At 41.8% G+C, this 25555-nt stretch overlaps 1 protein-coding gene across 8 annotated transcripts in view; it reads right to left on the bottom strand.

The window, feature by feature from the left end:
- Positions 1–25555, bottom strand: part of LOC122548946 (protein unc-13 homolog B-like) — a 643343-nt gene that overhangs the window by 81463 nt on the left and 536325 nt on the right. For all 8 annotated transcript variants that reach the window (XM_043687965.1, XM_043687956.1, XM_043687983.1 and 5 more), the window contains 3 exons: positions 23659–23792; positions 20491–20576; positions 5007–5133 (listed from right to left, as the gene is read on the bottom strand). In XM_043687965.1, coding sequence (XP_043543900.1) covers positions 5007–5133; positions 20491–20576; positions 23659–23792 — 347 coding nt within the window. The remainder of the gene's footprint in view (positions 1–5006; positions 5134–20490; positions 20577–23658; positions 23793–25555) is intronic.

The following is a 25555-nucleotide window of genomic DNA, read 5'->3' as shown; positions in this document are numbered from 1 at the left end:
CCCAATGTCCAACAAATCTGAACCCCTCTCTCCGACACCATCTCTCATGCCACGTGTTCATTCTGCCTATTTTTTCATTTCTACGCTGGCTAGCACATGGCACTGGTAGTAATCCCAAGATCACTACCTTTGAGGTCCTCCTCTTTAACTTCTCTCCTAGCTCCCTGAATTCTTCTTTCAGGACCTCATCTCGTTTTTTACTTATATCATTGGTGCCTATATGCACCAAGAATTCTTTATTGCCTACTGCATGGGCTTGATTACTTTCAGTAACCGATGCATGAGAACACCCAGGTCTTGTTGAATATTCCCTCTCTCAATTTAGAGCCATTAAAAGAATAGTCTGTCTTCCTATTTCTGCAACCAAAATGAATAATCTCACATTTATCCACATTATAGTGCATCTGCCGTGTAACTGACCACTCACTCAGCCTGTCCAAATCATTTTGCAATCTCCTCCTTCCATCCAGTTTAATGTCATCTACAAATTTTGAGATCATACATTTGGTTCCCTCATCTAAATTATAAACATAGAATGTGACTAGCTGGGTACCTAGTACCGATCCTGTGGTACCCTACCCTGAGAGTCTAGTCACTGCCTGCCATTCAGAAAAATACCTATTTATTCCTACTCTGTTTCTTGCATGCTAACCAATTTTCTATCCAACTCAATATAATACCCACAATCCCATGCGCTTTAAGTTTACACACCGAGTATTTTGTTGAAATTATTCTGAAAATTGAAATAAACCATATTCACTGGTTCCCCTACCACTTATATTCTCAAATAATTCCAGTAGACTTACCAGGCATGATTTGCCTTTAGTAAATCTATGTCCATAAAGTGTGGCGCTGGAAAAGGCACAGCACATTCGGTATCATCTGAGGAGCAAGACAGTCGACAATTCGGGCATAACACTTCATCAGGACTCATCAAATCTATGTGGACTGTGTCTGATCCTACCACTGTTTTCCAAACGCTCTGCAATAAACTCCTTAATAATGGACTTGAGTGTCTTTCCTACCAGTGACGTCAGGCTCACTGGTCCATAATTTCATTTTCTCTGTACCTCCCTTTTTAAATAGTAGGTTACATTAGCTAGTCTCCAATCTGTAGGAACTGTAACAGAGTCTAAAGACTCTTGGTAGATGATCATCAATTCATTCACTATTTCAAGGGATGCAGATTATCAGGCCCTGGGGATTTATCAGTTTTTGATCCTATCAATTTCTCCAACATCATTTCTTTATTAATAGATTTACTTTAGTCTCTCAATCTCACTAAACCTGTGCTCTCCATCTTTTCTGGTACATTATTTGCATCTTCTTATGTGAAGACAGTGCAAAGTATGAATCTAGTTCATTTGAAAGTACAAGCTTTTGGAGCGCTGCTCCTTCATCAGGTAGCCAGTAGGACAGGATCATAGGAGACAGACTTTATCGTTTAAAGATCAAAGTGTCATACAACTGATGCAATACATGAGCGAACCTAGATAGCTGTTAAGGAGGAGAAAGTGAGGACTGCAGATGCTGGAGATCAGAGTCGAGAGTGTAGTGCTAGAAAAGCACAGCAGGTCAGGCAGCATCCGAAGAGCAGGAGAATCGATGTTTCGAGCATAAGCCCCTCATCAGGAATGAGGCCTGTGAGTCGGGGCTGAAAGATAAATGGGAGGGGGAGGTATTTGGGGGAAGATAGCTGAGAAAGCCAGAGGTGGATGAAGGTGAGGGAGAAGGTGATAGGTCAGAGGGGGGAATGATGGACAGGTTTGGAGGGTAGTGCTGAGTTGGAGGCTTGGGGCTGGGATAATGTGGGGGCAGGAGAAATGAGGAAGCTGTTGAAATCCACGTTTATCCTGTGTGGTTGCAGGGTCCTAAGGCGAAATAGGAGGCGTTCCTCCTCCAGGCGTGGGTCATAATGGTTTGGCGGTGGAGGCGGCCCAGGACATGCATGTCCTTGATGGAGTGGGAGGGGGAGTTGAAGTGTTCAGCCACTGGGTGGTGAGGTTGGTGGCTGCGGATGTCCCAGAGATGTTCTCTGAAACGATCCGCGAGAAGGCGTCCTGTCTCCCTGATGTAGAGGCGACCAAACCGGCTGCACCAGATGACTTTGGATGAGGTACAGGTAAATGTTTGACGGATGTGAACTCAGGCATGCACTCTCTCTCCTACGCATGCACTCTCTCTGCACTCCCCCCCCCCACCCAAACACACATGCACACTCTCTTTCTCCTTCACACATTCTCTCTCCCATACAGATACACATACTCTCTCTCTTTCTCTCTTCCCTGCACCAACATACATTGTCTCTCTCACACACACACCCACGCACCTCCCTAAGTCAATGGGGTGAATTTGTATTTGCAGATACATTCTATTTTGTTCAAAAAGCACACCATTTGTATGCAGTCAGTCTGACTCAGAGTTGGGATACAGGCAGACTCTAACTTCACACCTTTAATGCATTGTTTGAGCTGAGACGTCACCCTTTCTTATATACTGATAAAATCTTATGTTATCTTGGGGTTGTGACATGGAAGAAATTCCGAGATTTACATATTAATTAATCAAAACCTGCATCCCCATGCTACGTGATTAAAGATTTAACAGCAATCTTGGTTTGTTCAATACATCACATCAGTTGTATGACACTTTGATTTTTTACTATAAATTCTGTGTCCTATGATCCTGCCCACTATCCATCTGTTGAAGGAGCAGTGCACTGAAAACTTGCGCTTCTTTGCCCACCCCAGTGCAACACTGGCACCTCAACATCATGAATTTAGTTTGTCAGCCTTTGTTCCCCATTATAAATGCCCCGATTCTGACTGGAGGGGGGTACATTAATTTTCACCAATCTTTTTCTGTTTTCATACCTATAGAAACTTTTACAGTCAATTCTTGTATTCCCTGCAAGCTTACTCTCATGCTCTATTTGCCCCTTCTTAATCAATCCTTTGGTCTTCCTTTGCCAACTTTTAAACAGTTTCTGAACCTCAGGACTATTGTTTATTCTTACCAATTTGTACATTTTGTCTTTGCTATGGATTGGTCACTGTTCTCTTTGTACTCTTGTGGCAGACGGGAATAAACCATTTTCTACTTCAACCATTTGCTCTTTGAATGTTTGCCTTTGCCTATCCACTGTTATTCCTTTCAATATCATTTCCAAAACCATTAAAGCCAACTCATGTCTCATGCCATGGTCGTTTTCCTCATTAAGTTTCAGAACGGTGGCACAGTGATTAGCACTGCTGCCTCACAGTGCCAGAGACCCAGGTTCAATTCCCACCTCAGGCAACTGTTTGTGTGGAGTTTGCACATTCTCCCCATGTCTGCGTGGGTTTCCTCCGGGTGCTCCAGTTTCCTCCCACAGTCCAAAAATGTGCCGGTTAGGTGAATTGGCCATGCTAAATTGCCAGTAGTGTTAGACAAAGGGGTAAATGTAGGGGAATGGGTCTGGGTGGGTTGCTCTTCAGATGGTCGGTGGGGACGTGTTGGGCCGAAGGGCCTGTTTCCACACTGTAAGCAATCTAATCTAATCTAATCTAAAAAACCCTAGTCTCAGAATCAAGTTTCTCACTCTCCACCTTGATGAAGAATTCTATCTTATAATGGTTCTCATTCACAAGGTCTTTTACAACGATATCACCAAATATTCCTTGCACATTGAACAATACCTACTCTAAGATGGCCTGTTCCTGACTTGGTTCCTCAAGTATTGGGCAGAAAACCATCCTATATCCACTTTAGGAATTCCTCCTCGACATTATTGTAACTAATTTGATTCGTCCAATTTGCATCAAACCTGGTTCAATGTTGAATGTAGGAGTGCATACTAACAGCAGCACCAGGCAAACCTAAAAGCAAGCTACTAATCTGGTAAAGCTACAAAACAGGAATATTTGCATGCCAAAAAGTAGCAAAATAAGCAATCCCACAACCACCAGATCCAATCAAAGCTCGGCAATACTGCCTCATTTCGTAATAAAAGATAAAGCTGAAGCATCTGCATACATTTTCAGTCTGAAGTATCTGGAAGATGATCCATGTCAGTGTCTTCCTGTAGTCCCCAGCATCACTGATGCCCGTTTTCAAACAATTTGGTCTATTCCACACAAGGTCATGAAACAAGGGAAGGTACTACATACTACAAAGCCAATGGACCATGACAACATCCCAGAAGTGCTACTGGAGAATTATGAAGAAGCCACAAGATTCACTGTTTAAATCAGAAGCATTTTACCTATCAAAAATCAAACTACATGAATACTGATAACTGTAATGCTAAATAGTCAATTAAGTGAACAATGAATATAGTCACGTTTTCTCTAAATTAAGTTTAAATTTCCTTCTGCACCCATTTGATTTGCATCTCCAAAACTTAAATCAGATTCTTACAAAAAAAGTTAAGATTTACCACTTTGTCTGCGTACTGTTTTAAGACTGGTATGAGGGTTAAGATTTTTTGGGATTCCTACTTATTCCTGGTAAGGATTTCCCCTCAAATCTCCACCAACCCTCCCAGTATTGTAAATTCCCAGTTCAATACAGGCATCAATAATGTTTTAAGCATAGCCACCTTGGTCAGAATTGTCCTGTTCTAATATCCTTTAATAATAGAGTTTTCTTTCTCTCGCTTCTCAGCTTTGCTAACCAAGAGGTCTAAACTCACTGTTAGTGAAGTCTGTCAGTTATTAGGAGTTTTAAACTCTTGTAGGCAGCACACAGAATTTCAAACTAATTCTGCTGGTCTGCAGCTAGCTTTTTCTAAACTCAAAAACTTGATTGAAACAAATCCACTCAAACAATCCAATACACCGCACACGAACTTAACGTTGATCCTTTTTCTGTTATCTCCTAAGCAACTCTATCACATGATCAGATTCTAGAAACAGGATGCTTTATCAAAAATCATCTCCCACAGAAACGTAATTCTAAAAAGGATTTGCACCCAAGATAAAATACTGTTTTTTCTCCAAAAGCACATTGCCCATCACAATACTCACGCTGGATATTCAGGTACAGTCTCTTTCATAGCTGGAAGATCTCTCACATATTCATTATACAGCCATTTCACTTTGAAGTGTAAATTCATGTAGTCTGCACTTTTGCAGAGCCTGTGCTTCTCATGCTCTAAAGAATAAAAATATTAAAATATATTATCATAAGCATATTACATAAATATTTTCCCTTAACATTATTCAATTTCAAACTTGTGGCAAGGCATATTTTATTATTAAAGTTAAACCCATGCTGACCTTATGATGGAGGGAAAGTTAGGAGGGAAAGTGATGTTGGGTTAAAATCCTGAAACTCCCTTTCTCTCAACATTTTGTCTAGAATTTAGAAGATTAAGGGGTGATCTGATTGAATTCTCCAAGTTAGTAAAAGGAAAAATTATGGGAAAATTGCACTTAATTCATTGATAGAGCTTTATGAAAAGCTACCAGAGATAGTTGGTGAGGGTAGTGTTGTTGATGTGGTGTGGACTGACTTCCAAAGAGCTTTCAATACAGTACAACTCATCAGACCTCTGAGAAAGTTATAGCTCATGAAATAAGTGGGATAGTAGCGACAGGAATACAAAATGGCCGTGGAAAACGAAGCAAAGAGAAATGGTTAATGGATTTTCTGGGTCAAAAGGAAGGCTTGCAATTTTTGATTATGGGACCCTTACTTTTCCAGATATCTATTAATGATCTAAATCTTGGCTTGCAGGGGACAATTTCCGAGTTTGGAGATGATACAAAACTTGGAAACATTGCAAATTAGGATGGGGGACAGCTTAATAAGCTGGTCATGAGCAGATAGGTGGCAGATGAATTTCAATGCAGAGAAATGAAAGAGGACTTATTTTGATGGAAAAGGAATGATTGCATAAAATAGAGATAGCTACCCTAAAGGGTGAGGTGGACCAAACAAACCTGGGTGTACATGTGCATAAGTTGTCTAAGTTATCAAGACAGGTTGAGGAGCAGGTATTAAAAGATACAATATGCTAAGCTTTAATAGGTTTTGGGAACAAAGAGGTTATGCTGACCTCATATGAGACAACAAATTGACTTCAGTTGGGGGTTTGTGCTCGGTTCTAGGAAGAGGAAGAGAGCAAGCGAGAGAGAGAGAGAGAGAGAGAGAGAGAGAGAAAGAACAAAAGGAGTGGACAGGTGAAGACAGAACCCAGAGAAAGAGAGAAAAAAAAAATCAGGCAGACATTATTTTTACTCGAAAATTCGAGAATCCATATCTGATTCGACTAGGTTAAAATAGCTGGCAGAAGCATGTGAATTTACTTTCACCCTTCATGAGATGCTTAGACATTGTTTGGTATGTGGGATTAATGATGTAACTATGCAAAAACACATACTAGTTGAAGTCCAGAGGACATAGGCCAGTCCTTTTTCTTAGAGTGCCTTTGAGGATTTCTTTTTAAGCACTGGGTCAGGTTCCTCTGATTTTGTGACCAATATGGGCAGCGTGTAACTCATGGGATCTTGCCCCTTATGCCAGGAGTGCCTCAGTAAAATTTCACTCTCTTCTTCCAATGGCAAAAGTGTCGAGGCAGCTACAACCATCATGTCCATCTCCGATTCTGAGGACTTATCAATGTATGCAAATACCCCTGGGTTCACCCTTTCTGTCAAACATTGAAAAGTCCTCAGAATCAGAGATGGATATGATGGATGTCGCCACTTGATGCTTTTGCAGCTGGAGGGAGAGAGTAAAATTCTGGAGCAAGAGTCAAGCTCCCTTCTGTCATAAGCCACTTGTAGCAGTCACCTAGTGCTAAAATGACCCAGAAGACTCTCCAAGAAAAAGGACTGCCCTTATCTTCAGACTCAGAGGGGAAGGGATGTAGTGATTGTAACGAGGTCAGTCAGCTGGACATCATAGAATACCAGTTCCCCATTTGGGGCTGTTAAACTGGCTCAATCAGGAAGCCCTGGCTGACAGATAAATAAGTCGTGTCAGAGATACTGCAACTCTGACAGCTGACATTGAACAGGCAGTACTAAAGTCAAGGACTGTTCATGTGTAAATAAAGATTAACCTGGTGACAGGATACTGGCATCTGTGGGAGTAATTTCACACCCTTTCCAATAACTCTCTTTCATTGTCCAGTTCAGTGTGATGGCCTTGCATGTGTTAAATGGATTATAACTCACCCGATTATAACCAAACTATATCTATAAATGGTTTATGCTCCCATTATTACTTTGGAACTTCAGGAGACTATCCTTGGGCCCCACCTTTTGGCAATACCTTCCAGAGGCATTCCAAATGCAAAACCTAGCAACCATGCTTCATTTACCCCTCTCCAATTAGACTGCCTAACAAACCAGTTATATTTCTCCAGATAAATATTAATAAGACTAAAGTCATCATCTTGAGCCCTTGCTCCAAACTTGACATTCTTGCCACCAAATTGCTGTATTTAACCTAGAACTGAGCTCCTGATTCTATGATCTGTTCATCATAAAGACCTTTATTTGTTACACTGCACACGTCTACGCATCCCAGTCTATCTGCTGTTAAAAGCTAGGTTCATGCTTTGGTCATCTCCAGACTTGATTACTACAATGATCACGGGTAGCACGGTGGCTCAGTGGTTAGCATTGCTGCCTCACAGCACCAGGGACCCAGGTTCGGTTCCAGCCTTGGGTGACTGTCTGTGTGGAGTTTGCACATTCTCCCCGTGTTTACATGTGTTTCCTCTGGGTGCTCCGGTTTCCTTGCACAGCACAAAGATGTGCAGGTTAGGTGAATTGGCCATTCTAAATTGCCCATAGTGTTAGGTGCATTAGTCAGAGGGGAATGGGTCTGGGTGTGTTACTCTTTAGAGGGTCGCTGTGGACTTGTTGGGCCGAAGGGCCTGTTTCCACACTGTAGGGAATCTAATCTAAACTAATCATCCAGTTAACTTCCTTCATCATCCATACTCTTCAACATGTAAATTGTTTCAGCCTATTACCATAACTCATTGAGAATTCCTTTCATCTTTCTCCCTTCTGTTTGCTGACCTACATGAAAGCCTGGTCTATGAATGCCTTGGGATGCTCTTCAACTTGGATGCATTATGGAAACATATATTTTTGCTGAGAAAAATTAACTGCACACAATTACACAATCAAGATTTCCCCAGTCATTTATCTAACTTGTTTCTTAATGAGCTTTTTTTTTTACAGTTTTGAGTTATTCCTATGAACTTTATGTTGGCAAGCCCGAATCTAATTTAGAACATGCAAATTATGTTTCTTAATTTAGCACATCTAATGCTAAACGCCAAATGTGGAGTTACAAATATTATGCCACACACCCACACATTTTCACAGTTATTCTCCCTGTAAATTTTTCAATCTTTATTCATAATCTCTTCAAGGTATGATTCATATCAAGTTGCAAAGATATTAACAATCATGGGCACTAAGCCCAACTGTGCATTTCTGTAGTGTAAACATTTCTTCTATCTTGTTAACTTTTCCTTTCTTGAAAGTACTGACTTTGAGGCACTTTGCCACTAATCATGTGTAAACTTAGACAAAATGGGTAGAAGAGAGAAGAGAGTCAGGTTAAAGGGTTAAAGGCTTAATTGACAAGTATTGGAAACCCTTCCCCAACATGCCATATCATCGTGATATAGCTGAGTATCCTACCATTTCCAAGGGCCACTAGCTACAACCTATGCCACTGTTTATTTTCTTTATTTGGCTAGGCTGTCAGCATGGATGCTAGATAGAAAATGGAAGAATAAAATGTCAATGACTGACATTAAGCTTGGCAGGACCTCAGCACCCTCTACCTTATTTGGTTCTTTCCTGCTTTTGGATTTCTCTGCATCTTCCCATCTTCTGTTTCTCACTCAATAGCCACACTTCAGTGGACGTGGAAAGGACATTCCACTTGTGAGCAAGAATACAATTAGGGTGGGTACTATTTTAATATTAGGGGTCAGCCTTACAGGAGAGAAATGCAGAAAGTTATGCTCTCTTGGTGAACTGTGAGATTTTGGAAGTTTCTGCCTTGGGCAGTGATGGAAGTAGATCACTGAATATTTTTAAGCCAGAGGTAGATAGATTTCTTATCAGACAAAGAAATCAAAAGTTATTGAGGTATATAGGGAATTGGTTATTTTCTTATTGGTGTGTATATGTTGTCTGAGGCTCATTTTCTCATCAAATATGATGCTGAGTTTGGGAACAGACTGATTTTGCCTTCATCAGATGCCAGAGAGAGGGATGGAGTCAGGAGCGGAGAGAACAGCGTTTGAACTGGAAACAGAAATCAATGGCTTCAGTCTTCTGAATAATTAAGAAAACATTTCTGCTCTTCAAATATAAGATGTTTGACAATACAATTGGTCTTACAGCATACTTGTAGGATTATCCAAGTCCAAACATCCAGCATGTGAACTCAGCCACTCAAGCTGAGAGATAATAAAGACTAGACAAAGGTTTCAGCAGATTAGCTGAGGTATGGGCAGAATTGAGGGATGTTATGGATTGATGGAAATTGGTGATATGTTATAATGTACAAGCAACAATAATCTATAGGTGAGTGGTCAGCTCCAGGCACATCATGTAAGGAAGCTACAATCTGGAAACACCTTCTGCAGTTAAAAGTTTGGTACACTAAATGATTCATTTGGCTCAAAATTATACACACAAGTCATAAATGTTTCCTGTTTTGCTTTAGAAAGCAGTGATGCCTCAGAACTAGTGTGATGTCCTATATCTCCAAACAGCTGAGGTGCATTCTTCAATGCCACAGTTTCCAAATTTAGAAAACAGCTGCTAAAGAATTGCTGTTCTGAAGAGATGGTATTGAATATAGATCAGCCAAAATTATCAATAGCAACAAGACCCCAGATAATTAAGGAATACAAGAACATTTTGGTATCCTGATTTTAGTTTTTATATTAGCTAAATTTAATTTCATTTTGGTGCCATGTCAGCTTCGATTCCTTTTCATTGTGGCTATAATTTTAGAGTAGAATCTGATGTTACTCAATTGTTTCTCTGCAGTGATGCACTTACCCATTGTCTTCCTCCTTAATTCTACGCAAGAATTTCAATTTAAGTGGGAATGATAATGTAGCAGAGTTGAAAAGTATGGTGCTGGAAAAGTGCAGCAGGCAAGGATCTCAGTGAGTCCCTCTCCCCTCTACAATGATAACGTAGCAGCAATGGATTAATGAACACACTCACGAGTAGATTGCAATCATTTTTGTCATAACACCAAAGTTCTTGGTTCTCCAAAAGCTGGAGATTGAAATGCACCCCTGCCTGACAAACATTTCCATGAATTCTCTGAGACTGTTTTACTTCTCGAGTGGTCTACCTATAACAATCAAAAGAAATTATCCCTTTTGCTTTACTATGTGTCACTTTCTTACCAACATGTAAATATCCATAATTTGAACAACACTGTTATTCAGTCAAGGATGACAAAGAAACAGGACTGGTCTTTCCATGCCTTTATTGTGCATGTTTTTGGTGGGCATGTAAAATAAGTTGGTATAAACCAAAAGAACTGTGAATGCTGGAAATCATAAATAAAAACAGAAATTGCTGGAAAAGCTCAAGAGGTCTGGCAGCATCTGTGGAGAAAAATCAGAGCTAACATTTCGGACCCCAATGACCCTTCCTCAGTGTTCCAAACAGAAACTTCACAGTGCTTCAGTGCAGAAGAATCTTGATCTCTTCATGCATGAATCGCAGAAAACGTTGTATGCAGGTATAGCATGTAATAAGGAAGATAAATGGAATTTAGGCATTTATTGCAAAAGGAACAGAATATAAAAGCAGGAAATGTTGCTGCAACTCCATAAAGCACTAGTGAGATCACAGCTAGAATAATGTATACTGTTGGTCCCTTTACTTGGCGTTCGATGTAGCTGTATTGGACGCCACTCAGAAGAAGTTCTGAAGATTCATTCCAGAGACAAGCTTATGAAGAGAGATTGAGCAGAATAGGCCTATACTCTGCAAAATTTAGAAGGAGGAATGATCTAATTAAAGCATATTCCATGCTGAAGGGAACTGGTTGCAGATGTAATTGCATGTCTTCCCAACATCCACTTCCCAACATACTTGAAAATCTAATGTTGGACACAGTATTTAAACTTTTACAAGCACAGGCTGGTTGGTTATGTTCGTATCTTCGAGGAGAAAGTGAGGACTGCAGATGTTGGAGACCAGAGCTGAAAATGTGTTGCTGGAAAAGCGCAGCAGATCAGGCAGCATCCAAGGAGCAGGAGAAGGGCTCATGCCCGATTCTCCTGCTCCTGCCTGACCGGCTGCGCTTTTCCAGCAACACATTTTCAGCTATGTTAGTATCTTCTCTGTTGTAAAGCAATGTGCAGTTGATACCTTTCTCCAGGTTTTGGAACATAAAAGCTACATGTCCAGCACCATGCATCATTGCAATTCATATACCACATTAATCATTTGTGAGTATGTCTCATTAAAGGTGAATGGCATGAATGCTGTCATTGTTCCTGATGAAGGGCTCGGCCCGAAGCGTCAATTTTCCTGCTCCTCGGATGCTGCCTGACTGGCTGTGCTTTTCCAGCAACACACACTCAACTCTGATCTCCAGCATCTGCAGACCTTACCATCTCCGAATACTGTTATTGCGTAGTAGCAACCTAAAACAACTGGTTTTACCTGTTGTCAAATTTTTGAGATATCTTACATTGGGCACTTTTCAGGGCTGCAAGTGGTAAGTTAGGCCTTTTCATGAGTTTGTGCAACACACAGTGAGAATTGACCTGATCAGTGCGGCCACTGTACCACAGGAGAGATTTGCTGTTCCCTATTTGAGTATTGAACTTGCATGGTAAGCAAATAGCTTTGAATCTACTTACGAGGTCACCAAAAGCCTAACCTTGCTGTGTATGGAACTGTTGGAATTCCAAAGCATACATTGCCCAGTGGAGTGAAGTTTGCAGTGGATAATTATAGAGAAACCTTTGGCAGATTTCTTATTTACATATCGATAGCAATGCCTTGTCCCTGTGTTCCTTTGACATTGTTAAAACATCCCCCATTGTGCAAATGACTTTTCACTGCTCTTACGAACTCAGAAACTTGTGCTGTTCAGTTCAATTTTAATGACATCACATGCACCAAACAGATTGTGTTACCATTAGATCCCCTCTCGGCCCAGCATTATCAAACATCATTCGTGGGTTCCATGTGAAATGTGGCTACAATGGAATGACACCAAACATAAACCTTGCATATTTCCAATACATGGATAAAATACTCATCACATTTTCACGAGCTTCAACTTCTACTTAAATTCAACTTTGAAATCAACCAGTCAAATTACATCTCTCACCTGGGTGTGCCAAATGAGAAGTCACCAAGAAGTTCATTATCACTGTCTACTACAAACCCACTTCCAATGGTGAGTGTACACATGGGATTCCTACCATTTCAATGTTATACAATTTGCCTTACCAACAACTTTGTGAATAGAGCCTGAGCTCACCTTCATGCTGAAATTTGGAATGCCAAGCCATACCTAGAGATAATAGCTACACTGATCAGAACATTTCTCACTGTACATCACAAGCAATCATGAAAGGGGGTGAGGTGACCACTTTCAAAAAGAGGTCAGAGTAACATGGATTACTCTGAAGGAATCTCAAAAATTCAACCAACAGGTTAATTTAGCTGTTTTGTGCTGTTACTTTGAAGTAGTAACACTGTTTGCCATAACGTGTTGCTGCCATCAAGCTAAAAAGACATTCTGTTTATCACACAAATGAGTAACATGGTACAGCATGGTACACCAGTGCCAATGTGACTTTAGTTAGGTAGCTCCAATACCCCAAAGTGGATCCGTACCAAACAGTATGCTCTGTTAGCTATTCCCAAAAGATAATGGCTGTACCCAACCAGCCTCTGCTTGCAAAATACTAAACATAGTTCCAATATTAGATGTGTTACCACAATTGAAAAACATTCCTTATTCAATTACAGGACCTGGGTGTCAGTGACTGGGCCAGCATTTATTGCCTCGTCCCTAATTTCCCTCAAGACGATGGTGGTAAGTTGCCTTCTTAAACCACATTCCATGCGCTGTAGGCAGACTAACGATGCTGTTAAGGAGGGAATTCCAGGATTTTGACTCAGTGACAATGAAGGAATAGCAATATACTTCCAAGGCAGATACTGAGTGGTTCAGAGGAGGAACTTGCAGGTGGTCATTGCAATAACTCCACAAAAGTTAGAATCCTGTTACCAAGTTACCTTGGATTTACACGTGCATAGTACATGACACTGACCCGGTCAGTCCAGAGCCAGGTCCCAGAGCGAGCAGAATACCTGACACTCCTGTTTATATCTGTCAGGTAGGACTCCTGATTGGGTCTGTTAATCTTGTCTAATCAGGGAATTCTATTATATGAGGTTCACCTGGCTGACCTTGTTACAATTACAACATCCCTCCCCCTCTGGTAGCTGTCTTTTCCCTAGGTTGGGGCATTTCAAGAATAGGGGACACATGTTTAAGGTGAGAGGAGAGAGATTTTAAAAAGACATAAAAAGCAAATGTTTTGTAGAGGGTGGTTTGCATGCGGAATGAACTCCCTGAGGAAGTGGTGGATGTGGGTACAATTACAATGTTTAAAAGACATTTGGATAGGTACATGAATTGGAAAGGTTTGGAGGGATATGGGACAGGAGCAGGCAGGTGAAACTAGTTTAGTTTGGGATTATGTTCAGCATGGATTATAGAATGTAGGGAACTAGATGGTGACATCTTGAAAAATGTCCATATTACAGAGGAGGAAGTGCTGGATGTCTTGAAATGTATAAAGGATAAATCCCCAGGACCTGATCAGGTGCATCCTAGAAGTCTGTGGGAAGCTCGGGAAGTGATTGCTGGGCCTCTTGCTGAGATATTTGTATCATCAATAGTCATAGGTGGGGTGCTGGAAGACTGGAGGTTGGCTAACGTGGTAACACTATTTATGAAAGGTGGTAAGGACAAGCCAGGGAATTACAGAACTGTGAGCCTGACATCAGCCTGACAAGTTCTGGGAGGGAATCCTGGGGGATAGGATTTATACGTATTTGGAAAGGCAACAACTAATTATGGATAGTCAACATGGCTTTGTGTGTGGGAAATCATGTTTCACGAACTTGATTGAGCCTTTTGAAGAAGTAACAAGGAGGATTGATGGGGGCAGAGTGGTGGACGTGATTTAAATGGACTTCAGTATGGTGTTCGACAAGGTTCCCCATAGGAGACTGGTTAGCAAGGTTAGATCTCATGGAATACAGGGAGAACTAGCCATTTGGATACAGAACTGACTCAAAGGTAGAAGACAGAGGGTGGTGGAGGGTTGTTTTTCAGACTGGAGGCCTGTGACCAGTGGAGTGCCACAAGGATCGGTGCTGGTCCTCTACTATTCGCCATTTATATAAGTGATTTGGATGTGAGCATAAGAGGTATAGTTAGTAAGTTTGCAGATGACACCAAAATTGGAGGTGTAGTGGATAGTGAAGAAGGTTATGTCACATTACAACGGTATCTTGATCAAATGGGCCAATGGGCTGAGAAGTGGCAGATGGAGATTAATTTAGATAAATTCAAGGTGTTGCATTTTGGGAAAGCAAATCTTAGCAGGACTTATACATTAATGGTAAGGTCCTAGGGAGTGTTGCTGAACAAAGAGACCTTGGAGTGCAGATTCACGTCATCTTGAAAGTGGAGTCGCAGATAGATAGGATAGTGAAGATGATGTTAGGAATGCTTTCCTTTATTGGTCACAGTATTGAGTACAGGAGTTGGGAGGTCATGTTGCGGCTGTACAGGAATTGGTTAGGCCACTGTTAGAATATTGCGTGCAATTCTGGTCTCCTTCCTATCTGGTCTCCTTCAGTGAAACTTGAAAGGGTTCAGAAAAGATTTACAAGGATGTTGCCAGGATTGGAGGATTTGAGCTGAAGGGAGAGGTTGAGTAGGCTGGGCGTGTCATCCCTGGAACATCTGAGGCTGAGGGGTGACCTTATAGAGGTTAATAACATCATGAGGGGCATGGATAGGATAAACAGACAAAGTATTTTCCACAGGATGAGCAAGTCCAGACCCTGAGGATATAGGTTTAGGGTTAGAGGGGAAAGATATAAAAGAGATCTAAGGGACAACATTTTCACGCATAGGGTTTTGCGTATATGGAATGAGGTACCAGAGGAAGGGTTTGGAGGAATATGGGCCAGGTGCAGGCAAGTGGGGCTAGATTATGTTGGGATATCTGGTCAGCATGGACGAGTGAGACTGAAGAGTCTGTTTTATGCTGTACATCTCTATGAATCTATGACTGGTTGGACTGAAGGGTCTGTTTCCATGCTGTATGACTCTATAACTGAGTCCTGGGTCATAGGCCCATTTTTTTTCCCGTAGCTTCACCAGAGGCATTTTTGCATTAGGTCCAGTTCCTCCGACTCTGCCTCAGATACTGGCATCTTGTACTGGACTGTAACCCACCTCATAAGCATCTAGTCTGAAATTCATCATCTTCTTCAGATGGTAATGGCATCAAGGCTGCAACATCTGCCCATCTCAGCCTCAGAGGCTTATTCATCCCTCGCCAGAAGGGGAGGACCCATGATTTCAGACAGCCTTGCTGGATGTTCTGAGGGGCCAAGTATGTTTAGCTCCTGCCCCATTGCGTGATTGCAGCTTTCATGTGGTCCACATGCTTGTTCAGGATCCCCTCTCTAACCTGAATTTGTTATGTTATTGGATCTGATGTTCTGTTGAACATGCCTCTTAATTATGTAGAGTAATTCCTGTGGTTTTGATACGAAGCCTTATTTCCCCGAAGTAAACTACCTCTTACGCTTAGTTGAATCTTGTGTCTAGCAATGGTGCTCCCTGATGCCATTTCATCCTCCCCGGCAAGTTCAAGATGATCAAGCTTAACCTGATACAGAGCTTTCTCCCCATTAGCAATTCTGTTGGAACCGTCCCTATAGTTGTGCGAGGTGTGGTCCTATAATCAAACAGGAACTGGGACAGTTTGGTATTGAGTGAAGCTGTTTCTTTAAGCCTGACTTTAAATTTTGGATTGCTCTTTTCGCCAGACCATTGATGGATGGTATAAAGCTATCTTTACATACTGAATACCATTTGACTGTAGGAAATACACAAATTCCCTGCTGGGAAATGATACCCTGTTGTCTGTGACCAACAACTCCAGGAGTCCATGTATTGCAAAAGGTGCATGTAACCTTTCAATTGTCATCTCCATGTTTCATGACAAGCTCTATGCATGTCCAACTACTTTGAATGGGCATCCACAATGACTAAAAACATTCAACCTATGAAAGTACTGGCATAGTTGACACACAACTGAGTCTAAGGTTTCTTCAGCCATTCCCATGAATGTGGGCAAGTTGCCGGCACTCGCCTTGTTTATGCCCTTGTTGGCACTCATGGCATTACCCCACAAACACAACTATGTCAGCATTTAATCCTGGCCACCAGATGTAACTTCATGCCAACCTCTTCATTTTGGAAACCTCTGGATGACTTGTCCTACCTGCCTATCTTCTTTTCCACCTATCCACTCCACCCTCCTCCCTGACCTATCACCTTCATCCCCTCCCCCACTCACCTATTGTACTCTATGCTACTTTCTCCCCACCCCCACCCTCCTCTAGCTTATCTCTCCATCCTTCAGGCTCTCTGCCTTTTTTCCTGATGAAGGGCTTTTGCCCGAAACGTCGATTTTACTGCTCCTCGGATGCTGCCTGAAATGCTGTGCTCTTCCAGCACCACTAATATCCAGAATGCCACTTGTCAAAGGCTTAACTGAAGTCCATGCAGACATCAAACGCTTTTCCCTCATCAATCACCTTTGTCACCTCCTCAGAAAACTCAATCAAGTTAGTGAGGCACAACATCCCCCACATAAAATCATGCTGTACATCGTTAATAAGTCTATTTGCTTCTAAATGGGTAGAGATCTTGTTCCTGTGAACCTTTTTCAATAATTTCCCCCACTGACGTGAGCCTCACAGACCTGTAATTTCGTGGATTATCCCTGTTTCCCTGAGGATCTAAAATCTGGATTTAGGCTGTTGTCAGGAGCAACCATTTAATGCATTCTTTTGCTAATTACAAAATGGCTTCTTAATGCAAGTAACATAAAATAACATAACAAAATGGCTTCTAGGAGCAATGGCATCTAACTCTGCTGAAAACTGCATTCCTGAACTAATTGAAAGAGATTAGCAAACAATGTCCTGTTCATAGTATGAATTAGCTAAGCAAGATATGACATTATTGAAGTATTTGAGCTGGCCTTGTAGATGCAGGTGTAGAGAGATAAAAACGTGCAAACACATAGTGCCCAGGAAATATCACTGGCTTAATTTTATGTCTATTTGTCATTTTATTGGATTAATTTTGCAATTAAGGCTGTTCTGTTTGTTAAGAGACCAATAAAAGTTGCTATTGTTTTAAGCTTTTCCAGAGTACACAGAGGTGCTATGCCCGGCATCATAATAAGTTGCTAAATCTTGCTGAAATCAGACAGAGCTGCTCGTGTTTATTTGACCGATCGCAGAACCGAGAGGCCCCTCCTGAGGATCCAGATTTACAACCCTTCTTTAACAATGGAACACATTCTCAATTTCTCTGGGATGCTACCTATGGCCAAAGAGGATACAAAGGTGTCTGCCAATGCTCCTGCAATTTGTTAGCTTGCCTCTTTCAATATTTTGGGATAGAGCCCATCGGGATCGAAAAGCTATCTGCCTTAATACTTTTTAAGGCACATAACACCTCTTTTAGAATAGCAACTTGGCTGAGAAGTTTGACACTCCCTTTCCTGAGGTCATCCTCCACCAATTCCTTCTGTCCAATAAATACCAACACAAAGAATTTGTTTAGGGCCTCACCTACCTCTTCTGGCTCCACACAGATTCCCTCATTTGTCCTTGATTGGGCCAACCTATCCCTGGCTACCCTCTTGCTGTTTTATATATCTATAAAAAAGCCTTGGGATTCTCCTTAATCCTGTTCGTTAAAGATTTTTCATGACCCCTTTTAGCCCTTCTAATTCCTCGGTTAAGTTCTTGTCTGTTTTCTTCATATACTTCAAGGGCTTCATTAGTTCCGATCCTCCTAGATCTTATATATGTTCCTTTCTCTTTTTGACCAAGGTCATAATATCTGTGGTTAGCCAAGAATCACGTAACTTATCATACATATCGTTCATTCTTGCTCCTGAATTCTTATCAACTGCTGATTGAAATATTCCATTGTGACTGATGTGGATTTACCCTCAAGGAGCTGCCTCGAGTCAAAATTCTCCAGTTCCTACCTAAAATTGTTATCGTTCGCCTTCCTCTAATTTAATACCTCCACCTGAGGACTGCTGTTGTCCCTATCCATGTGTATCTTAAAACTCACGGTAGAAGGTCACTACTCCCGAAATGCTGAAATTTCACTTACCTGGCCGGGCTCATTTCTCAAAATCAGATCCAGTCTAACCCCTTCCCTGGTTGGACTGTTTACATTCTGCATCAAGAAACCCTCCTGAATGGTTCTTACAAATTCTGTCCCATCCAAGCCCTGAGCACGAAGTGAGTCCCCATCAATATAGGGGAAGTTAAAATCACCCACTAACAACCCAGCTGTTTTTACATCTTTCCAAAACATATTCTCTCTTCTGTCTCCTGCTTGCTGTAGGGAGGCCTGTAGCATTCCCTCACATTGTGATTTCACCTTTCCTAGTCCTAAGTTCTACCCATATTGCCTCAATGCACAAGTCCTCTGATGTATCCTCCCTCGATACAGCTGTGAGATAGTCCTTTAGCAGTAGTCCTTTAGCAGTAATCCAACTCCCCCAACCCATTTACATTCTATTCTATCACACCTGAAACATCTCAATCATGGGTCATTCAGCTGCAGTGCTGTCCCTCTTTCATCCAAGTCACCATAATCGCAATAACTAAGTACTGGCCACAGCTCTAAGGTCATCTAGCCTTGCTTATTATACATCTCACATTCCAGACCACCACCCCTACTCTTTTCGGTAGCGTTTCCCTGCCTGTTCTTGTTCATGTTTGCCTTGGTTTCTACCTCTCCCTCAAGTTCTGGATCTACTGTCCTACCCCTCCGGTTCCCATCCCCTTACCACACAGGTTTAATCCCTCATCAACTACTTTACCAAGTAACGCCAGCCCCCCATCCCACATACCAAGGACATCAGTCCCAGTCCTGCCCAGGTATAACCCATCCAGATTGGACAGGCTCCATCTCCCTCGAACCGGTCCCAATGAATCCGAAACCCTCACCGTCACACCATCTTTTCAGCTGTGTTCATCCTATATATCCTGCTGTTTCTCCTCTTAGTAGCTTGTGGCACTGGTCATAATTCTGAGATAACTACCTTTGAGATTGTCCATTTCAACTTTCTTACCAGTTCTCTGACTTCGTTTAAGATCTCATCCTTTTTTTTAATCTATGTCATTAGTACTGTCATGTACCACAAACACTGGCTGTTCACCCTTGCCTGTCCTGCAACCACTTTGAGACATCCAGGATCCTAGCACCGGAGAGGCAATACACCATCTTGGATTCTCATTTGTGGCCTCAAAACACCTATCTATTCTCCTTATGATTGAATCCCCGATAATTATAGTCTTTCTATACCTACTTCTCCCTCCTTGTGTAGCAGAACCAACCATGGTGCAATGAATTTAGCTGCTACTATTATCCCGAAAGGCCATTCCCTTCAACAGTATCCAAAACAGTATATCTGCTTTGCAAGGGAATAGCCACAGGAGATTCCTGAACTGCTTGCTTAGTCCTCCTGTTCTGCCTTTTGGTTATCCATTCCCTTTCGGCCTGAGGAGTCTGAGTCTGCGGTGTGACCAACTCTCTATCCATAATACGCTCCTCCTTCAATGCTCCACAGTGTTCCCAAACACTACTCCAACTCCGTAACTCAGGCTTGCAGGAGCTGCAGCTGGAATGCACATACAGGTACGTTGGAATGTGCCCGACTCCCCACATAGGGTAAGAGGAGCAGACTACGATACTAACAAATGAAGTTTGACTGTTGCTCCTTCATAAAATGAAATCAAAGCTTTTTTAAAAAATTGTATCAATGATCAAATCAAAACAATAAAACTTTTCAGTGGGCAGCACGATGGCACAGTGGTTAGCACTGCTGCCCTCACAGCACCAGGGTCCCAGGTCCAACCTCGGGTGACTGTCTGTGTGGAGTTTGCCCATTCTCCTCATGTCTGTGTGGGTTTCCTCCGGGTGCTCCGGTTTCCTCCCACAATCCAAAGATGTGCAGGTTATGGTGAATTGGCCATGCTAAATTGCCCACAGTGTTAGGTGCATTAGTCAGAGGAAAATGGGTCTGGGTGGGTTAGTCTTCAGAGGGTTAGTGTGGACTGGTTGGGTTGAAGGGCCTGTTTCCACACTGTAGGAAATCTAATCTAGCTTATTACGTACCCTCCATCGCATATTTCATGTCCTGCGCATATAGGTTCCACATTACTTCTGCACTTATCTTTCCAACGTTAAGTTCCTGAGGAAATCTGAAATAAAGGAAATGTAATTTGAGAAATAGAATGTGGAGTTAATATTACAAAAAGTTACAAAAACGTATATATAGCCATAAACACCTAAGGGGAATACTTGGATAAGACCTTAAAACTGATTTTGAGAATATGAAGCACTATTAGCCCATATCTATTTTTTTAAAATGTATTTTTTGTGGCATATGGGTGCTGCTGGCTGGTCTGCACTTTTTGCTCATCGCGTGTTGCCCTTCAGAAAGTGGTGGTGAGCTACCTTCTTGAACCGCTGCAATCCACTTGCTGTGGTTTGACCCATGTTGCCATTCGGGAGGGAATTCCAGGATTTTGACCCAATGACAAATGAAGGAACAGTGATATATTTCCAAGTCAGGATGGTAAGTGGCTTTGAGGGAAACTTGAAGGTGATGGTTTTCCGATGTATCTGGTGCCCTTGTCCTTCTCAATGTCAGTGTTCATGGGTTTGGAAGGTGTTGTCTGAAGATCTTTGGTGAATTTCTGCAGTGCAACTTGTACATAGTACATGCTGCTGCTACTGAGCGTTGGTGGTGGAGGGAATAGATGGTTGTGGATGTAGTGCTAAACAAGTGGCTGCTTTGTCCTGGGTGGTGTCAAGCTTCTTGAGTGTGGTTGGAGCTACAGCCATCCAGGCAAGTGGAAAGTATTCCATTACACTCTTGACTTGTGCCTAGTAGATGCTGGACAGGCTTTGAGGGGTCAGGAAATGGGTTACTTGCTGCAGTATTCCTAGCCTCTGACCTGAGTAGCCACTGTGTTTATGTCTCGAAGAGTGTGGTGCTGGAAAAGCACAGCTAGTCAGGCAGCATCTGAAGAGCAGGAGAGTCGACATTTCGGACATAAGGCCTTCATCAGGTCCTGATTCATACCCTCATATCCCACTTCCCCCAAACGTAGAATCTTGGATGATTTATAAGTCCCAAACAGTTGCTTTTTTCACCTTGCTTCTCACAACTCCATGCTTATGCTTTTCTCTTCTCAAATACTCAGAATTGTCAAGTCTGATCCCAAACAAGCCCAGATGTGCTTTTTTTTAAACTCATCAGAACTGATGCCAGTGCCACAAGAATTGAAACCTCTTTGAGCCACACTCTTCTCTGTGCTACCTGTTTGATTCTCCAACCTGCTTGATCCTACACCAGTTGGTGTATGTCACAGTTAATAATCTATACAATAGGTCCTGCCTATTAATTTGGACTCTAACTTCTCAATCTCTCTCAGCACAACATAAGTCCTAGTTTTATCTCTGTTGTTGGTTTCTATATGGACTAAATGCAGAACCATTCCTTGTTGAATTTACTAACTTTAGACAACTGTAGAAAATCCAAAGCACCTCTACAAAGTCAAAGGTAAAATAAATTAACCAGCATTTAACCTGAAATTAGTTGATTCCTTTAAACAGGAATTGTGCTCGTCCTTCTTGTTGTTGAACTCTAGTTCAGCTCTGTGTTTTTGAGATGACATGAGTCAGAACAATGAGGTCCAAAATGACAATGCTGATGTCACTCAATGTTACACACTGACAGACATCATAATCTGCTTGCTCCATTTACTTGGAGCACATGCTCCAACAATGTGTGCTAATGTCTTCACCAAAATGGCCTCCAAGAACTCAAAGACATACACAAACTTTGCAATTGCTGATGACACCAATCAACAAACCTTCCAAGTGTTCCACCTCACCTAGGTGCAACGTTGTCCCCAGATTCTTTTTTCCAGCACGTTAATAACTGGGTCATTTTTTCTGCAGATCATTTACCTTCTTTCAAGCTCAAAGTTCCTTTTCAAAATGAAACAACTTGTCAAAATTTGTGTTATTTATTGTTTTTCAAAATCTTTTAAACATGATGATGTCACTTCTCAGGTTCCTACTTTCCTGTGGGAATATGCTCAAGCTCCATTATCTTTCTTCACCATATCATCCTTAATTTCAGGGAATTATTTTGCTTGCATGCCTATTTCAATAGCTATCATATCCTTATTGACAATGCAGATCAGAACTATATAATGTATCGGTCTGCGCTTTAAGTATGGTTCTACCAATGATTTATAATATTACAGAGTAGGAAGGCATTGGCTTAGTGGTATTATCACTGGACTGTTAATCAAGAGTCAATGTTGAGTGGTGCTGGAAATGCAGAACAGGTCAGGCAGCATTTGAGGAACAGGAATATCGACGTTTCGGGCAAAAGCCCTCAATCAGGAATGAGGCTGGGAGCCTCGGGGGTGGAGAGATAAATGTGAGGGGGCGGGGAGGGTGGGACTGGGGAGAAGGTAGCTGAGAGTGCAACAGGTGGATGGAGGTGGGGGTAAAGGTGATGTGTCGGAAAGGAGGGTTGAGCAGATAGTTGGGAAGGAAGATTGGCAGGTAGAACAGATCATGAGGACGGTGCTGAGCTGGAAGGCTGCAGCTGGAGTGAGATAGGGGTACAGGGAAATGAGGAAACTGGTGAAGTCCACATTGATGCCATGGGGTTGAAGGGACCCGAAGCGGAAGATGACGCATTCTTCCTCCAGGATTTGGGTGGTGAGGGAGTGCCGATGGAGACCCAGAATAATGTTCTGGGGACCCAGATTCGAATCCTGCCAGAGCAGATGGTGTAATTTGAATTCAATGAAAATCTGCAATTAAGAGTCTAATGATGACCTTGAATTCATTGTCAATTTTCCGGAAAACCCATCTGGTTCACTCATGTCCTTCAGGGAAAGAAACCACCATTCTTCTTACCTGGTCTAGCCTACATGAGACTCCAGTTCCACAGCAACGTGACTGACTCTGAACAGTACCTGGGATGGGCAATAAATGCTGGCCTAGCCAGCAGCACCCTCATCCCGTGAATGAATTTTTAAAAAATCTACAATCTGTCAACCCAAAGTCAACACTTAAGTATATTTCATTTTGTGCATTGTTGCTATTGATTCAATTTTTAAAACATTTCATTCTTCAGAGCTCCTTCATTTCCCAAGCAATGCTCAAGCTATATTTGATCCATTAAAATGGCAACTCAAGTAATTAGAAAGTTTCCATTAATTTGTATAAAAATTATCAGTGAGTCCTGCTTACTGATTAAGAACTGGTGTATATGAATTCTTATCTTCTTCAATAATAGAGACGATAAGAGTGATAAGCTTAGGCCAAAAATCCAAATTCTTTATACTTGGTCCCTGCTCCTCAGGAGGCAGTTCCTGTTTTTTGTTCTGCAAAAAAAAAAGAAACGTACACAGCATTCAACACATGGATGACCATGAAAGAGACAAATTTTACAATATGCATAACTAACATATATCAACTCACTAGCTGTACATGAGTATTCTATCACCCAATACTAAAATTCTGTATCAGGTTGAACACAAAAGCTTTTCTATTCAGTCCTTACCCCATAGTCACTAAGATATAATTCCATGGTCATTATATATATGAAAATCTGGAAAGCACTGATACATGGATTAAATAGTTGAGCTGGAAATGTGTTGCTGGAAAAGCGCAGCAGGTCAGGCAGCATCCTGAAGAAGGGCTTATGCCCAAAACGTCGATTCTCCTGTTCCCTGGATGCTGCCTGACCTGCTGCGCTTTTCCAGCAACACATTTCCAGCTCTGATCTCCAGCATCTGCAGACCTCACTTTCTCCTCATTAAATAGTTGAGCAAGGGGCAGCACCAGCACTTCGCAAGGGCAATTAGGTTTGAGCAAATATGCCGGCTGAGTCGGCAATGTATATATCCCATGAAGAAATAGGAAGAAATATTACAGTCAACTTATCCTCACTTGGTTTTGTCTATCAAGGATGGTCCTGAAGAAGGGCCTGTGCCCGAAACGTCGAATCTCCTGTTCCCTGGATGCTGCCTGACCTGCTGTGCTGTTCCAGCAATAAAGTTTCAACTATCAAGGATGGTCACCAGGGATATGACACTCATGATTTTCCACTTCGAAATGTCTGTGAAAGGAGGCCAATGTTTGCATCCCTTGCACTCTCTGATTAAGATGAACAATTTGCACAGAGCAGGCAGTGAATCTGGCCCTAAAATAAATCTTGTACTCTATCAACTACATAAGGTCAATTATTATTCTCTTAATAATACGGAGTGAATTAAGTAACAGCACATAAAAGTAATAAATATTGATTCTCTGTTTTATTTCAGGTGGTCATATGGTTTGGTTAGATCAAAGAGAAAAGAATTTGAGTTGTATATTATATTGTACTGGCTTAGAGAATGTTTATTATCTTGTACAGCTTGCTGATCATTTCTAATCTGTGAACAACCTTAGGATATTTAATAGATTGAAGGAAAATACAATAGCATTCTGAAGAAGAGTCATTGGATTCAAAACTCTGCTTCTTTCCACCAGCAATTTTTGTTTTTATTTCAAATTTCAAAGAAAGTACTGTATTTTGGTTCATATTGGAATGAAGGCAATGGCCAGGATTTTACTGGCAGGGGTCAAATTGCAACATTAGGTCTAAATGCAGGTGTAGAGCTCATTGGGGTGAACAGAGGGACTATGGCAGAAACCTTCCTGGGGTCAGCCTCTTGTCATTGACCAACTGAGTGACGTGGAGGAGTGAGTGAGTGAGTGAGTGAGTGAGTGAGAGAGAGAGAGAGAGAGAGAAGACAGAGAGAGACGTAGAGGAACAGAGATAGAAAGCGAGAGAAAGTGAGTGAGTGAGTGAGTGAGAGAGAGAGAGAGAGAGAGAGAGAAGAGACAGAGAGAGACGTAGAGGAACAGAGATAGAAAGCGAGAGAAAGTGAGTGAGTGAGTGAGTGAGAGAGAGAGAGAGAGAGAGAGAGAAGAGACAGAGAGAGACGTAGAGGAACAGAGATAGAAAGCGAGAGAAAGTGAGTGAGTGAGTGAGTGAGAGAGAGAGAGAGAGAGAGAGAGAAGAGACAGAGAGAGACGTAGAGGAACAGAGATAGAAAGCGAGAGAAAGTGAGTGAGTGAGTGAGTGAGAGAGAGAGAGAGA

Source organism: Chiloscyllium plagiosum, chromosome 1, assembly GCF_004010195.1.
Source record: "Chiloscyllium plagiosum isolate BGI_BamShark_2017 chromosome 1, ASM401019v2, whole genome shotgun sequence".
In the NCBI taxonomy this organism is placed as follows: Eukaryota; Metazoa; Chordata; class Chondrichthyes; order Orectolobiformes; family Hemiscylliidae; genus Chiloscyllium; species Chiloscyllium plagiosum.
The sequence above is the reverse complement of the archived record's forward strand: the minus strand, read 5'-3'. Positions and strand labels throughout refer to the sequence as shown.